The sequence below is a fragment of the Aricia agestis genome, chromosome 8 (genome assembly GCF_905147365.1).
Source record: "Aricia agestis chromosome 8, ilAriAges1.1, whole genome shotgun sequence".
Taxonomy (NCBI): Eukaryota; Metazoa; Arthropoda; class Insecta; order Lepidoptera; family Lycaenidae; genus Aricia; species Aricia agestis.
This window is the reverse complement of record NC_056413.1, coordinates 7798053-7813699: the sequence shown is the minus strand read 5'-3', so window position 1 is coordinate 7813699 and position 15647 is coordinate 7798053. Positions and strand designations below refer to the sequence as shown.

General features: G+C 38.4%; 1 protein-coding gene across 2 annotated transcripts in view; it reads left to right on the top strand.

The window, feature by feature from the left end:
- Positions 1 to 13861, top strand: part of LOC121729679 (zinc finger protein 704) — a 57907-nt gene extending 44046 nt beyond the window's left edge. For both annotated transcript variants that reach the window (XM_042118273.1, XM_042118272.1), the window contains exons 5-8: positions 7561 to 7658; positions 9213 to 9371; positions 9604 to 9691; positions 9808 to 13861. In XM_042118273.1, the coding sequence (XP_041974207.1) occupies positions 7561 to 7658; positions 9213 to 9371; positions 9604 to 9691; positions 9808 to 9969 (507 nt within the window). In that variant the 3' untranslated portion in view covers positions 9970 to 13861. The remainder of the gene's footprint in view (positions 1 to 7560; positions 7659 to 9212; positions 9372 to 9603; positions 9692 to 9807) is intronic.
- Positions 13862 to 15647: the final 1786 nt, after the last annotated feature.

The window sequence follows — 15647 nt, the reverse complement described above, 5'->3', positions numbered from 1 at the left end:
TAACTTTTTCTTTGTTCTTGTATGTTTTAAACTTTAAACCCTTTGTTAATTGTTATGTAACTAATTTAAATACGTTACGTATTAATTATTATGTATGTAATTCGAAACTGTTCATAAAATTAGCAACGCCAAGACTTTTGTAGAAATAGTTTTATGTAGGTTTTATCTTATATATAAAATTCTCGTGTCACAATGTTAACTTAGGCCGCGTACTCCTCCGAAACGGCTTTACTGATTTTAACCAAATTTTATATGCATATTCGGTGGGTCTGAGAATCGGCAACTAGGTACTTTTTACATTGATAAGTGCATTTGTTGAATAAATAATAGTAAATTATTACAACTTGAGACTGACGGCGACCATTGTTTGTGCGACGGGATAGCGATGGACGTTGCCATGGTGACATACTTATTTAGTCACTTCAATAAAATACACAGAAAATTGAGTTCTAGAGAGAAAATTGTATTCTATTGTTTTTCTAAACAACTGTTTCAAGCGGGGCTTGTTTGTAAACAAGTCAGCTCGTTCCGTTGACAAAAGAGTGTTTTGAATCGGCATCCGCCCGCGCCATCCCGCGCCGCGCCGGCCGGCAGCTGCGGCCACGTGACTCCTCATTAATTTCTCACCTCTCACTTCGGTGACACACTTACGGACACCGATATCCATATAGATGGTTATGACTTATGGTACATTCCTAACTCGTGACGTACTCTAATAACCGCCGGGACGGCTACAAGGATTAACCCAGTTAACGGGTGTCACTGCGGACGTTATCTTAAAATATGGAAGTTTTTAGAGTCGTATACTTTCTCCAAATAAATTAATACTTACTCAAATGAGTGATCTCCGGAGGCGGTCGAGCTGTCCCTCGTCTATTCACGACGGTGTCATGTATTTTGCTTTGCGCCTCCCATAAAATGTTCTATAAAGCGGTATTCATCCGTCGAGGAACGTGAAGCTAGCGCTCGTGGTAACCGTTCGACGATTATTACGTGTTCGCGTCCCTGTCGATCTCCATACGATCGGAGCGAGATACCATCAAAACAACTTCTTTGCCTCCGCGTAACTTGAGGTAAATAAAGAGAAGGTCAGTCGCGTGAAATAAACTTATGCGCTTTTCTAAGCCGGAAAGAGACGCAATGAAAACAAATCAATAAGTCATCTCCACGTTTCGCGCGCGAGAGAGACGGGGCAACAACAAACTGACGCTTAAAATCAACGATGACTTCGACGAATGTAGACTTTTGCACGATGACGGAAAATTGTATTTCCTACGGCACGAGCGAGTTTGCGCTACCGGAGTGAAATGAATTGCCAATGGCAGGTACCGTTGTGCTGACTTCTTTCTCGTTTCTATTTGTTTTTTTCATAAACATTTGAGCCTTATAACACAGAATATATATTGGTAGTACCAACTTAGAGTACCTACTATACTTATATAAGTTACTCTATGACTCAGAGCATCGAGGCTGCTAAATGTTTATTAAAAATATTACCAAAAGTAGGAGAAGAAATGAAAACGGACGTTAATATATAATTATGTACAGCACCGTGTAATTAAGCCGGTCCCTACTCGTGCCTATTAATTGTTTTTAGGGGTCCGTAGCCAAATGGCAAAAAACGGATTACGGAACCCTTATAGATTCGTCATGTCTGTCCGTCTGTCCGTCCGTATGTCACAGTCACTTTTCTCCGAAACTACAAGAGCTATACTATTGAAACTTGGTAAGAAGATGTAGTCTGTGAACCGCATTAAGATTTTGATACAAAAATGAAAAAAAACTTAAAAATTTTAGGGGTCCCCACAGGTACAACTGAAACATTTTTTTTCATCTAACCTATGCGTCTGTGGTATCTATAGATAGATCTTCAAAAATCATATTGAGGTTTCCAATATCATTTTTTTCTAACCTGAATAGTTTGCGAGAGAGACTCTTCCAAAGTGGTAAAATGTGTGTCCCCCCTCTAACTTCTAAAGTAAGTTCATGATAAGTCTAAATAAATATATTATAATGATGTACATTACTATAAAAACTATGTACTAACGAAAATTGGTTTGAACAAGATCTAGCAATTAGTTTTTTTATACTTCATAAATGGTACATTTTAATTTTACTCTCATTAAATCAACTGAAATATAAAAATAAATCAAAAACCTTTTAATTTAATAAAAATATACCTTATTTCTGCTGCGGAACCCTTCATGGGCGAGTCCAACTCGCATTTTTTTTAATTTATCGCGCCGATAAAAACAAAACGTTAACAATGGGAATGATAATGTTGCACACAGTGAGTAGTGACAAAGCACACATGAGAGAAATAATTACGGTCAACTATTTGTTATTAGTTAATTAATCACTAGCTTTAGTTTTCTATTGTTGTCTTTATTACACCTTTTTACTCCATAATTATGGTGTTAGCATAAATTTATTGGGGCGTTTATAAGCTTTGACGAATATTAAAGTAAAGTTAACAAAAGCATTAATTTAAGTTGGGTTGCACCAGAGGCGTGGTTAAAGTTAAAGTTAAGGTTAAAGTTATGGTTATAGTTAAGGCTAAATTTAACTTTAACCTTAACTTTGACCGGAGAAATTGACAGATGACAGCTGGTCCAACAAGGTTATAAATGATCGTGGGCGGAGGCGCTGCTGGTAAAGGAGAACTGTCAAAAATGGCGTTTTTGTATGATGACAGCGTTAATTCCTTTTTTCGCCACGTGCAGTTAAAACCTTGTCGAGCTCTATGGTTATGGTTAAATATGGCGTCTTGATGGCGTCCGTTTTTAACTTTAACCAAAAATTTGACATTCTGCATTGTAGTTAAGGTTATAGTTAAAGTTAGTTGGTGCAACCCAACCTTAGAATTCTAAATAATAAATTTAATATGTATGTCTGAAAGCTTCTAGCTTTTTCTTTCTTAATCAGACAAAAACCGTGTTAAAGTTCGCTGATGTAAAAACTGATTTCGCATTTTGCTTTATACCTTTATCTTTTTACAACCAGCCGTCTACCTGATGTAAGCCCGTGGATAAACCTCTGTTTTTATAAAAAAACATTCACTTGGGGATTTGAATTCAGAATCACTAAGTGCATTTTGTCTGTGAAAACAAACGTAGATTAACGCTGACTTTTGACGACATGTAATAAATATGAATGGCTAATGAAATTTAACAAATTATACTATGCATAAAACCGAGTATACCTACTCTGATTAGATTGATAGTTCATAATTGAAATATAGCCTGGGATTAAAATAGACACCAGCATACAAGAGTATTCAAGAGTTAAAATAATATCGTATTATGAAATAGTTCAGTAGCTCTACCATGAGTTTAAAGCATATTTATCGATACTCGATACCGACTACGTAAATTTTTAGTATGGTGATTTTAGTTTCGCAAGTGACCGCTAGAGGCGCTGTAAAATTTGCCATAAAAAATTTACGGTAGTCGGTATCGAGTATCGAAAAATACAACAGCTTTAAACTCATGGTAGAGCCGAACTCGATCTGAAGACTGAACGTATTATATCTACTTATAGCTTCCTTTGTTCCCATCTGCATTATGCAAGTCCAAGGTTTCTGTCAAGGCCCGCTGTGTAGGAAAACTACGACAGCCACGAGATAAGCATCAGCGAGAATTATAATAAAATACGCGTAATAAAGATTGAACATAATCATAACCGACTGTTACACGTTTAGGTAACTATTCTCTACCTTAATGACAAAGAGGCTACAACACTAAAGGGGATATTCCACAATCATCTAACAGGTAATAAACAGTTTACACCGAATATAACTTTAACCATGTCATGTGACAATTTCAATATATCTGTGCATATAATTTGTGCATTTGTATATGAGCCAAGTGTCACATAAATGGTATAGTAAATAACTACCGGCTGTACATAACTCGGCCCCGATGCACACAGCCGCGCGGCCGGCACGTGTAACCCGTAGCTACGGCACACTGATGCACTAGTCAAGGACCGAGATAAAACTGCATGCACACTGCAGCCAGACCGACTAATGCTAAACAATATTCGTATACGTGCCTCAAAATAGCTGGTATATTAGTGATTACTACATTTACTAGCAATTAATATGCTTAATTGAGAACAATAATACTTGTAACAGTAATAATAAATCAGTTCAAGACAACATTAATATTTTCTGCAACCGTTAAATTAAATCAAAGCTTAATTGGATGAGACAGAGTACCAGATTATTAAACGCTACAATTTACGACTACAAAGTGATCATTCTGATATAAATAGATTTTACATCCACCGTGTACACGTTTCGGTAAAGTCGATTCCATTCAGTCCAGGGTCGGAAGTAGGTCACTGGTGCAACGGGGGCGCCGCGCGGGCGGGGGCCCTCCGGCCCAACCCTCGCAGGGGCCACCTATATCTACTCTCGATATTAGATCAAATCCTCCGTTTATATCCTATTTAATTCAAACCACAACAAAGAGATTAACACTAAGGATGTCTGCCGTTTGTTGAGAGAAGAATTTGGTGGAGTTTAATAATTTTGATACGTTTTAAAAAGTGTATTGTTTTCTTCGCACTTGTCTATTAATCATGATTATGCAACTGTTGTAACAGTTCAGTCATTTAGTGCAGTAGTAATATTATGCTTTCAATATTTCAATGTAGTTTTCCGCCATGAAAGTAAGCCCTTTCACTTTCTGTTATAGGTATAAAATATATATGTTTCCAGAGATTATGACCGTGACATTTTAGAAGTGTGTGTAAATAATATAGAGGTACATATGTGTACATAAATGTCATATTATATCATGCTACGAATAATAAAAACTATTTATTATTCGTAGATGTCATGACATAAAATTTCTGAGCGACCTATCGCGTTTGTCCGGTCACAGTAACGTGACACGTCACGTCACACTTATTTGTACACACCCTAAGATTTTAATTTAATACTTTAATTTATAGTAAAAGGGTACTTGGAAAAATGGGACATAGGTACTTAAATAATCATGGCCAAATTTGTATAGGAGCTGGACTCGACTTTTATTTTTGATGTCCCAAAATAAACTATAGTTAGATTTGGTTGTTCTTATGCTCTAAACATAATTCCGTTTGAGAATTATGTCTAAATAGCCACGATTTTTTATAATAATTAATAACGTTTACAATTATTTTGAGGTTAGACTTAAGAACTACCTTTTTCCCGACTGCGGTGTGGCCTACAAGTGTATATTCGGCGATCTCGTTTCTAATTATTTCAATTTTTCCTAGAGAATTACCCAAAAAATAGAACGATTGCGAATGATCGCCGGCTGTCAGAACATAACGAAACTAAAATATATTGATCTTTTTTTTGTGGCTATTTATAAACACATTTCTAATGATTTTCGAAGCCTTAAAATATTAGGGAATTTTTGCTACTAATGGCATATCGGGACGCCACCGCCCACCTGGTACGATTTGGCCATTGTTCTTTGTAGGTCGAAGGTCCCTTCGCATGTTCCTGGCCATTTTATCTTACCTCGTCTAGCGTTATACGACGTGCGAGGACCACCACAGACCGGGCAATCAATATAGTAATCAACAAATTAGCCGGTTGAGATTCTCTTCGCATCCGCGTAGTGATTAAATTCTATACACGGACGTAAAAATATTTTTTTTACGTCCGTGATTCTATAGTTGCGAACACAAAATAAATAAATTCAATAGTGTTGCAAATAATATTGTGGCGTAGCACAAACTCCGTAAAGGTAAACTGCATATCATTTGACATTTACGGAAATCGACCCAAGGTTTCGCAAATTTCTTAAGACTCGCGTATAATTTGCATAATTTTGTTTAAAATTTTATTAGGTAGTTTTTTTCTTCCTTTTATAGATCACGATTCACGTCGTATTGATTAACACGTAATTTTCGATGTCTCGTTTTGAGGTTAAAACACTTAATACTTCGCTTTAAAATCCTACACTTCTGTTGGTTACGCCCAACCTTTGTGCATGTCATAATATAATTTAGTGCGTTTATCCTTCCGTCATAGGGCCCTGATTTTCCTTACTTTAGTATCACTATAAGCAATTAATACGAAGTGCCCTCAATACGGAGCTGTGTCACTGTGTGAGTCACGAGCACATCCTACTATTACTAAGGCAGATGAGTATTACATATAATGATTACCCCGCAGATGCACGGACTATGCACAGAACGTTCACGAACTAGGAAGACGTACTCACACATGCGCACACAACAAATCGCTCCACAATCGAGAGCATAAGTATGAGCAACGAGATAAAATTTGCGTATGTGTAAAACAATATCTAACTTTAATAATGATTTAGCTCAGAAATGACGTACTCTTAATTTGCTGAGATTAGCCGATCGGTTGGTTTCGTGTAACAAAGGAGTAGTGCAACCTTCGCCGACCACCCTTGGCCGTGGTGCTGCGACCTAGATTGAAACCCCCACCTCCCCCGCGCCCCGCCCCGCGCACCCCCGTGTACCCCTGACCTGACCCAGTTCAGACTGCACTTGCCACGCTTCCCCGGTGAGGATCCGCTCCGCGCGCGCACCCAACCCGTGTCCCTGACATAGCACCGTCGCTTCCAACCTATTTATCTCCGGCCACGGGCTTACGTCATATCATTTAGAACATATCGCTCGACATACAATCGATACAATAGACTCGTAGATATAACGAACATAACGAAATACAGCGACATTGAACGGAAGGTCGAGTCGAAGCATTTGCCAAATCGTGCTGCAATTCCGATGATGAGTTTTATTCGTGTTGCTAGCTGCAGTTTCACTTCGCGTATTGACGATTACGCGAATCATGAGCCAGACGATTGTTTCCGCAGCAAATTATCGAGTACCTAAGCCGCCGCGCTGAGAAGGCTCGTGTAGGTGACATTGCACGTATGCTACTATCAATGTCATTGCCAGCGTCTAGGCAGCTCAAACGCGGTTGGAATCGTAGAAGCCAATTTACAAACAAAGGACTCGGATCATGTCATAACCGGAGTTACTAATATCTTTGTATCTCTAATATTATCTAGAGTTTCGATGGGAGATTTAGTTAACTCGTAGATCATGATAGTGTCGTCCGTAGACAATGTTAATTGTTATAATATAATGGAGTAGTTCCAATGTACACGCATGGTTGGGCGGGTGTGGCGGTGGTGTGGGAGTGTTGCGCCAGCGACAAGGCCGCGAGCCGCGAGCCGCGACCTACAGCCGTTTCTGAACGTCGTGCCACAATTTATCACTGCAACAATATAACCCAGAGACAATTATGTTCTACTTTTAAACGCATTGAAGATTCTTTAATCTGATTTCGCAGTTAGCAACAATATTTCGATAAGCGTTTACGGAATACAGGCTTTGGTTCGTTAATGTAAAGCCGTAGTATTTTGTTTTTTTTTTTGGCTGGTGGAGCTCTCGGAAATATCTTTCTTTTTATGACTACCCAAACTAGAATATAGATTATAGAGGTATTATTCACAAAACTCGAGTATACTGTAATAAACTATCTACTATCAAACCATTTACAATTGTTTTTCTTTGTTATAGATAAACAGTGTGGTCTTCGAATGTACCTGGCGAGGCTGCAGTCACATCACCAACAGCTGTTCATCCATAGAGGCACACATCCGAAACACGCATTTAGGGTAGGTTTTTACTAGAAAGATGCACCTTTCTGTTTGAACAGCCATTAGGATATCGACTAAACTTCCTTTAAATTTGCAAACATCCGATTTTTTGTTGTACTATCTGTACTTCACTTCTGAGTGAAGTTAAAAAAATATGCATGGCCAATGGTTATAAAACATTGGTCTTCTGTTTTAAATCATGGCACCATTGGATTTATTTTTCGACACGTTGTGATACGAAACCCGACACCTCTACGCGTGATGCGTTAAAATTGGAATTTAGGTCAAACACATGTGATTGTTGATTTATTTTAACACTTTTACTACTCACATAGCCTCGAGGCTCGAATTGTCATTTGCGAGATATTATTTTGAATATAGAATACTCTAGTAGCTATATAACTTCCTGTTCCTGGAACACATATCTATCCACCGGTGTCCACGCAGTATGCTGTAATTGGGAAGTACATATGAAATGCACAATGCGATATTATGACTTGGAACACGCGCGTACATTTTATTTAACCTTGATCTTTATGAGTAATCCACATAGAAACAAGATTACGAGTACGTTGCATGTATGCGCTCGCCGTTGTTGCCAACGCCGAGTTTTGCATGAAATCAACAGAGCACAGTTAACTTTTCGCTTTCGCAGTCAGATCTGACGTATTGCTTAACATTTGTATAACTGGTGACGACATTACTACGATTCGAATCGTTTTCCTCGATGCATTCTGCATAGGTGATTTCTCTAGGAAGTTATTAGAAACTAATCTTCGCTGTCATAGTCTAAGGCGATTACGCCATAGCTCTAAATACCTCGACGTTATTGCACGTTAACTTATATGTAATAGAAGCAAATGATCATGATTTCTAGAACACTTTTTACTATGTATATATAAAACTCTCGAAGCCCGAGGTTATGTGACAAATCCAAATAAATGCGAACTCTACATTAGAATTGATGTTTTTAACATTTTAGCCTTGAATCTATTTAAGATGTTTACATGAACTTTTTGCTGCATAATCATTGAGATTAATATTTTAGTATAGTCGTATCCGATTTAATAAGTATTAAATTATATGTTTGAGACTTTATCATACTTTTTTCTACCTCGTGCATTTTAGGTTTTGTACCTATTCAACGTTAGAAGGAAAGGTCAGCCCTTTAGACCCGGAAGCGACGAGGCTTCTTGACAAGGTTGCCACTACATACCTAGCTCTCGGCTCTCGCAAGCTTGTTACTAGCAAGGTCGCTCGCCGATCCAACTTCTTACATAACCCTACCGCTCGTAGCGCGATACAATAACGATAATTATTACATAACGACATATATTAGTTATTCAATGAATGTTATCATTTAGAAATGTACTCTATATAAGTTTTACTTGTTGACTCAACTATCAGCTAATCACCATAAGCTTCATTTTTTACCTGACTGCTTTGAAAGATTGTGTATTTCTGACGCATTTGAGCTTACGAGGTATTATGAGATTCGAGTATGACATTGGGTACATCAAAGCAGTTCTTTTTTATTGATGGTTGTGTATATTTATATTTTTATCATTGCAGGCCCAAAAAGGAGGGTGAGAGTGATCACGAGGAGGAGTTCTACTACACGGAGCGCGAGATATCGATGCCGGCCCCGCCGCCCACGCTGTCACACCGCGACATGTGCCGCCCGCCCCACGAGGACCCCGACTACCAGCGCCAGCTCGTTGGCTCCTACAGGTATACTATACCCCTTACAGGTCCAATTATCAAGACTAGCTTCTTCAATTTTTTTGTCGTTGGCATTAGGTAACTGAACAGGCTCTATATATATTTAAAATTATTTTACATACATACAGAAAATGTATTCATTTTACTACAAATATTTGAAATCCACTAGAACTTCGATCGAGAGTTTGATATCGTCCGCACTCCGCAGGGTAATAATGACATCTGTTATTTGTTTTTCCAGGCAAGGATTACTGTCAACTATGCAGAACGGACCAGCGCGGCCGATAAGCATTCCTGTAACGCATTCCTGGTCTAACTCACATTCGCCGGTAAGCATCATCACCTCTATTGTTCGAGTATCTCGTGATATACTTACAGTAGCCTAAAGAGATCAAAATACTAGAAAAGTGGGGTGGTTTTTATGAATACAATTTTGGTATTCCAGAAACATTTGAAGATCCCGGGCGTCAGCAGCCCGTCGAGCAGCCCGGGGCGGCGGCCGCGCTCCGACAACAAGAAGTGCCGCAAGGTGTACGGCATGGACCAGCGCGACCTCTGGTGCACCCAGTGCAAGTGGAAGAAGGCGTGCACGCGGTTCGGCGACTAGCGCGCGCGCCGCCGCCGCGCCCCGCGCGCGCCCGCGCCGCTCGAGTGAACGCAACCTGACAATACCGACCGCGGTCGATCCGACCCCGACACGGACGATCGTTCGGACGATTCGGGTGCGGATGTGATACGTTTTATCGAGAATATATGAAGTTTTTATTGCAGATAAACTTATACAGATTTAATATAATATAGTATCTATAGATGTAGAGATTTAGGGAGACATATTTTTTCTCAATGTATGTGGCCCGTATACGACTGCATAAAGGACATTGCCCACGTATTTTGTAGCGCAGTAGATACGCCTTCGCTGTGACGTGTGCGAGTTGTGTTATGTTCCCGGCGGGACTGTGAATAGTAGATTTAAGACTTATTTTAAGGAGACGGGACCTGCAGCATAAGAAGAAGTGTTTCCCCTCGTACGCACTTCCCTCATACTCTTAACTTAAAAATCTATTAAAGTCTATCGAGTGCGATTCGGAAGGAGGATTATTTTGCGTAGTTTCGAAGTATAAATGATTAATGATGGTACATAAGTTTTTTATTAGAATTATCGAAAGGTAGCTGTTTATTTAACGTACAAAGACTAAAAAGAAATCGAGCAATAATCGTAGTATTAAAGGAGATACAATAAGTGTAACAGTATGATGTTAGTGTATTCCGTCCACATCTATAAACTTTGTACTTTTGCAGTTGCATGTTCGGATAGCAATCTTTTTACGCTGCAGCTCCCTGGGAGTCTGATTTCAGTGGCGGACTGCACGGTAAGGGTTAAGAATATTTATATTGCCAGGCATTAACGATCGTATACCTAGCCGCAGTGTGGACCATAGAAACAAAAGCCATAGAAATTCGAACAATGGACGAGGTGCACACTGTGGAGTCAAGACAATCTAACTCTTGAGCTTTCAAAGGCGTAACTAGGATTCGGCCAGCACGAGGCGTATTTCGATATCAATAAAACTATCTCGATACCTACTTTATACAATAATTTTTAGCTATATGTTTCTAAAGCGGAGTATTGTTCAAAATTTTTTAAGTGATATTAAGCTTACATTGGATTGAGATGTTTTTGTTGTATCCGTTTCTTCTCGAGTCATATTCAACTATCCGAGCTTGTCAGTCTGTTTATTTAGAAAATTCTTTAATTTTACCTACAATTTTGGTTATGCTCAAAACTACAAAATGAGGGCCAAAGTGTCGGCCCTCGGAACTAGTTACATCCTATTACTCGTCGGGTATGTACGCCTTCGTAATACCTTAATAACACCACAAGCTGCGCAGTAAATTCTCTAAGTGGATAATTGTTCGGCTCGCGCCCCACACGAAAATCATACGAACCATCATCTGGCGACTCGGCGGAGCTCCCCGGTCGCGATTTCGAGTGATATTTATCACTAGTTTTATGTAATGACTGAATATCTAGATTGTATAAACAGATAGTAATATATTTAGTGATGTAAGTCATCTCTGATTCGACTAAAAGACTACAAAAATTTAGACTTAAATTTTTATGAACATATCTATCGTATACACCGTTGGGTTCTTCTAGAACAAGAAAACGATACTCACGTCGTCCGGGCTCGGGCTGCAAACGCCCGATGCCCTCGCGACGACTCGCCGCATCTACTTATTCCCAACACGCGGGCTCGGAGAGACAGTAAAGGCTATGACTAGCGCTCTTGCGCTCGGAGGTTACGCGCCGAGGTCGACGACGGTGGCAAAAATGCCCGGCACCTCGAAATTTAAAAAAAATTTGTGTCCACGCGAACCTCCATCTCGAATGGAAGAAACGTATATGGAAAGGAAAAAAAGTATAAGTAAAGGCGATTGCGAACTGCAATATTATTTTATAAGTATTATATTTGTAAATATTATATTTGAAGTTGAGTAAGCATAATTATAAAGTAATAATATATTGTTTAAAAGTAATCTAAAATAAAGCAACGTTGTCGTAACGTTATAACTCTAGCGACTGTTACGTAGTTTGTACGTTGTGGATGTTTTATCGATACGATGCTAAAGTATTTTTGAATGAATATAAGCTCAGTCGGAGTCGAGCGTAGATATTAAGTTCGGACAAAGCTTGTATGATTAAATCGTAGATTAAAGTTACTTAACGATCGGGCGGTAAGTTAACGCTTAAGCAGTATATCTAAATATTTTGGTTTAAAAATGTGCCAACCTCTAACTCCATAGAAGATACTGCCGCACACACACTGTGCCGTTTTTCCAATTTTCCTACTCAATTATTGTTCTCAATTCTCTTGGTGCTAGGAATAACGCACATGTCGAACCGGTGTGCCTGAGTTTTGCGTTCCTACGACGTATGTATCCCTGTAGATTTTCCCGTATGTTTCCTAGCGGGTGGCATCTGCCCGCTGCGCCAGTCGCACCGGCTGCAACTGAACCTATACGTAACGTCAGAGTATTTACATAAACGTAGATGTAACTACTGAGATCTCACTACTTAGAATACAATCTAGATCTGACACAAATGAAATTTAATTATTATCTACAAAAAAAATTATTTTTAAAAATCGATATAAAAAATAAAATGTTTATTACTCGTCCGCATCCTAATATTTTACTTTATATGAATTTAAAACTTCGTGGGCAGTCCAAATCGCGAGAGGCTGATACCTAAGTATTTGTATGTCGATACTCAAAAACGTTAAACCTTCGCGTTAAACATTTGAAACGAAATTATTTCTTTAAACCAATAAGAAACATGCTGCTGCGTGTGTTTAACTGTAAAAATTAAATTAAAATTCATAACTCTTGCCAAATTCAGTGCGAAGTAGGCTGCACTCGGATCGTTCTCGTTCGGACGATACGCCATCGTCGGACTCGTACCTGCAAATTTTACCAAATACATTTCATTTGCAATAACGGTTGTGATAAACATCATTAGCTATCGGCGATGACGACTCGTTCTGTTGACGCAACGAAATTCGCTCACCGAACCAAATCACCCTAGAATAAGTCAACAACTCAGCTAGCGAATTGACAACTGCCATATTGTAAGACCTAGTTGTTAACGCGACTTAGATTTAACGTATGTTTAGCGGTGGTACGTCGAAGTCATTAATTAGTATTCGTTATCGTTAAGTGTGATGACCGACCGTCCCGCGCGTCGTGCCGGCGGGTCCGTGCCCGACGGCTCGGCGTCGGGGCTCCGGTCGGACAGTGAGCTTCATGTACGTAGAGACGCTATAAGGTTTGGTTGTATATATGAATGTAGGGAGTACGTGTCGGTCACTGTGCCTTATGAGTAATGTTTCTTGGCGTGCGTCGCGCGTCGGCCTTCTTTTTAATGATCACTTCGAGGTCGTCAAATATTTTTCAGACGTTTTGAAGCATATCGATGAAGGAATCTTCAGAAATTAAATTTTCGAATACAGATGCATATTTTTGTGTACCTAAAGATTAAATATTATGTAAAGAGATAGACCCCCAAATTCTAAACATTCGTTGTCGTGGTCGACTTTCGACCGGTATTATTTGTGTGAGTTCGCAACTCACTCGCTTCGGACTCTCGACGCGTACACCGACTTACGGTGCGTCCACATTTGTATCATTTGCGCGATCAGATCTCCGATCAGATCTCCGTCGCGTATCATCGAAGCGTGTCAAAATGATACGCGTATCATGATACACCCCGATCGCTATTAACCGCGTATCTGATATGTGGCGTAACAAATACACACATGATCGGCAGAATGATCTAATAGGCGTCCACACTATAATACGCATACTTGATATGGCGCGATGATCGCGACAGATATCTGATCGAAGATCTGATCGCGCAAATGATACAAATGTGGACGCACCCTTATGAATTAACATTGCGCAGATCTCAAACCGTTTTGAAGCTACTAGTTTAATTTTATGAATGCAGAAATTTTTTATCGTCGTTTAGTTGTGTCACTAGGAAAATATATTTTAAGTTATTTTAAATAAAGACAATTATATTTACTTTAAGTTAACGTCGTACATAGATAACGTATATTTTAATTTATTTAGCCAAAATATTGCTCAATATCGTGTACACTACGCCAAAGTCATAATAATAACACGTTACTTTAACTCACAGTACAAACGGGCATAATTGACCTTAATATACCGTCGCTCTACCTGCAGGTAGATACGCGATATGTATACCCTTTTATTCGTAAAATATTAATGAGATTTTTTTCACATAATAAAATAATTATTACTATTGTCATAAACATGTATCAGATGCAGAATACATAAAGTCAGTATATAACGCACTATCTTCTAAGCTCTAGCTTCTCAATGGATTAGACTAGACTGATATATTTTTATAATTCGCAGTTTTATAAAGATCGGGTCCTAAACGGATGCCTGAAATGTTTGTTCACATATTTTTCTACAAACTATTAACAAAATAGCCAGCTTATGAGCCAAATTAATTTTAAATGTTTTAAATGAAACTAAATCTTACGATACCAATATTTCTTTGTACTCAATGATTCAAACTTTTTAATTCCCTTGAGATTTTTATATTGTCGGTTTTACCTAATTGTGTAAATTTAGCGCGACAAGTTCTGTCGTACTTCTATCTCTTTTTGATCAGCGGTATTCAGACGTCTCCAAACCCAGCAGGTGATATCAAACTCTTGGAGTATTCTGATACGAACGCTAGTCCCGTCTAAGTCTTTTACTTCAATATGTGATTTGTGTGATTACGTGAATTGCGCAATTATAATATATTTTAATATTTTATTTATTTTATTATTTAACACTCGTAACTTAATACTCTAGCCACCGGGCAAATAGAATATCGCTCCCTCTGTTATATTAGTAGCTAAGCCTTAATTGGTTGTTTTATTTCTCGTTATATTATGAAACTGGTACTACATTTTGGTGCAAGGAGGCTAAGTAGCATTCCTCCAGGCGGTACTTCTTGCTCGGTGACAGGAGGAAAATACATATTCATATATCCGTCTATACTAGTAAAGTAATTATTAATTATTTTTATTGTAGCCAATTATTTTGATTATTTTAGTTAATTCACAAGCGCCGTCTTCGTACTTATGTTAAGAATATTTTATGATTAACTTAAATTTGATGATATGTTTTAAATAAATTAAGGTAAATATTATTTTAAATTTTCGTAGCGATAACATGCTATCTTTAGTACCTACAGTAACAAAATACGAGACCTCAACGCCGTCGGAGGCGGTTTCTACGTAAATAATTCTGTACATAGAGCTGTGTATGTATTCTATCAACTGTACTATATTTTGATAAAAAAAATGTTGCAACAAAATGTAAACACGGACATGAGTCCCGACTCCCGACTCCAGTTCTGTACCCCGTTTTGCTAATTTAATACAGTATCGGTAAAATAAAACTCATATTCTATTCTCATAAAATGACAAAGCATCAGCAACGTTAAAAATGTTATGACCGGTCAAAACTCAAAGCCCCAAAAGTTAGTCTTATGAGTTATGACTAATTTTTAACGTTCGGACTGAATCGTAGCTGTATTAACTTTATATCAGAATAGCAGAATTGGGGTACTATTGTGTGTGCAGACCACCTCCTCGTGTACATATGTAAATTCTGAAGTAAATAAGGGTTAAGATTTTTCGCAGCTGGAGATATGATGCTTGTTCATTTAATCCTAATCTTATTAGTACTATTACACCT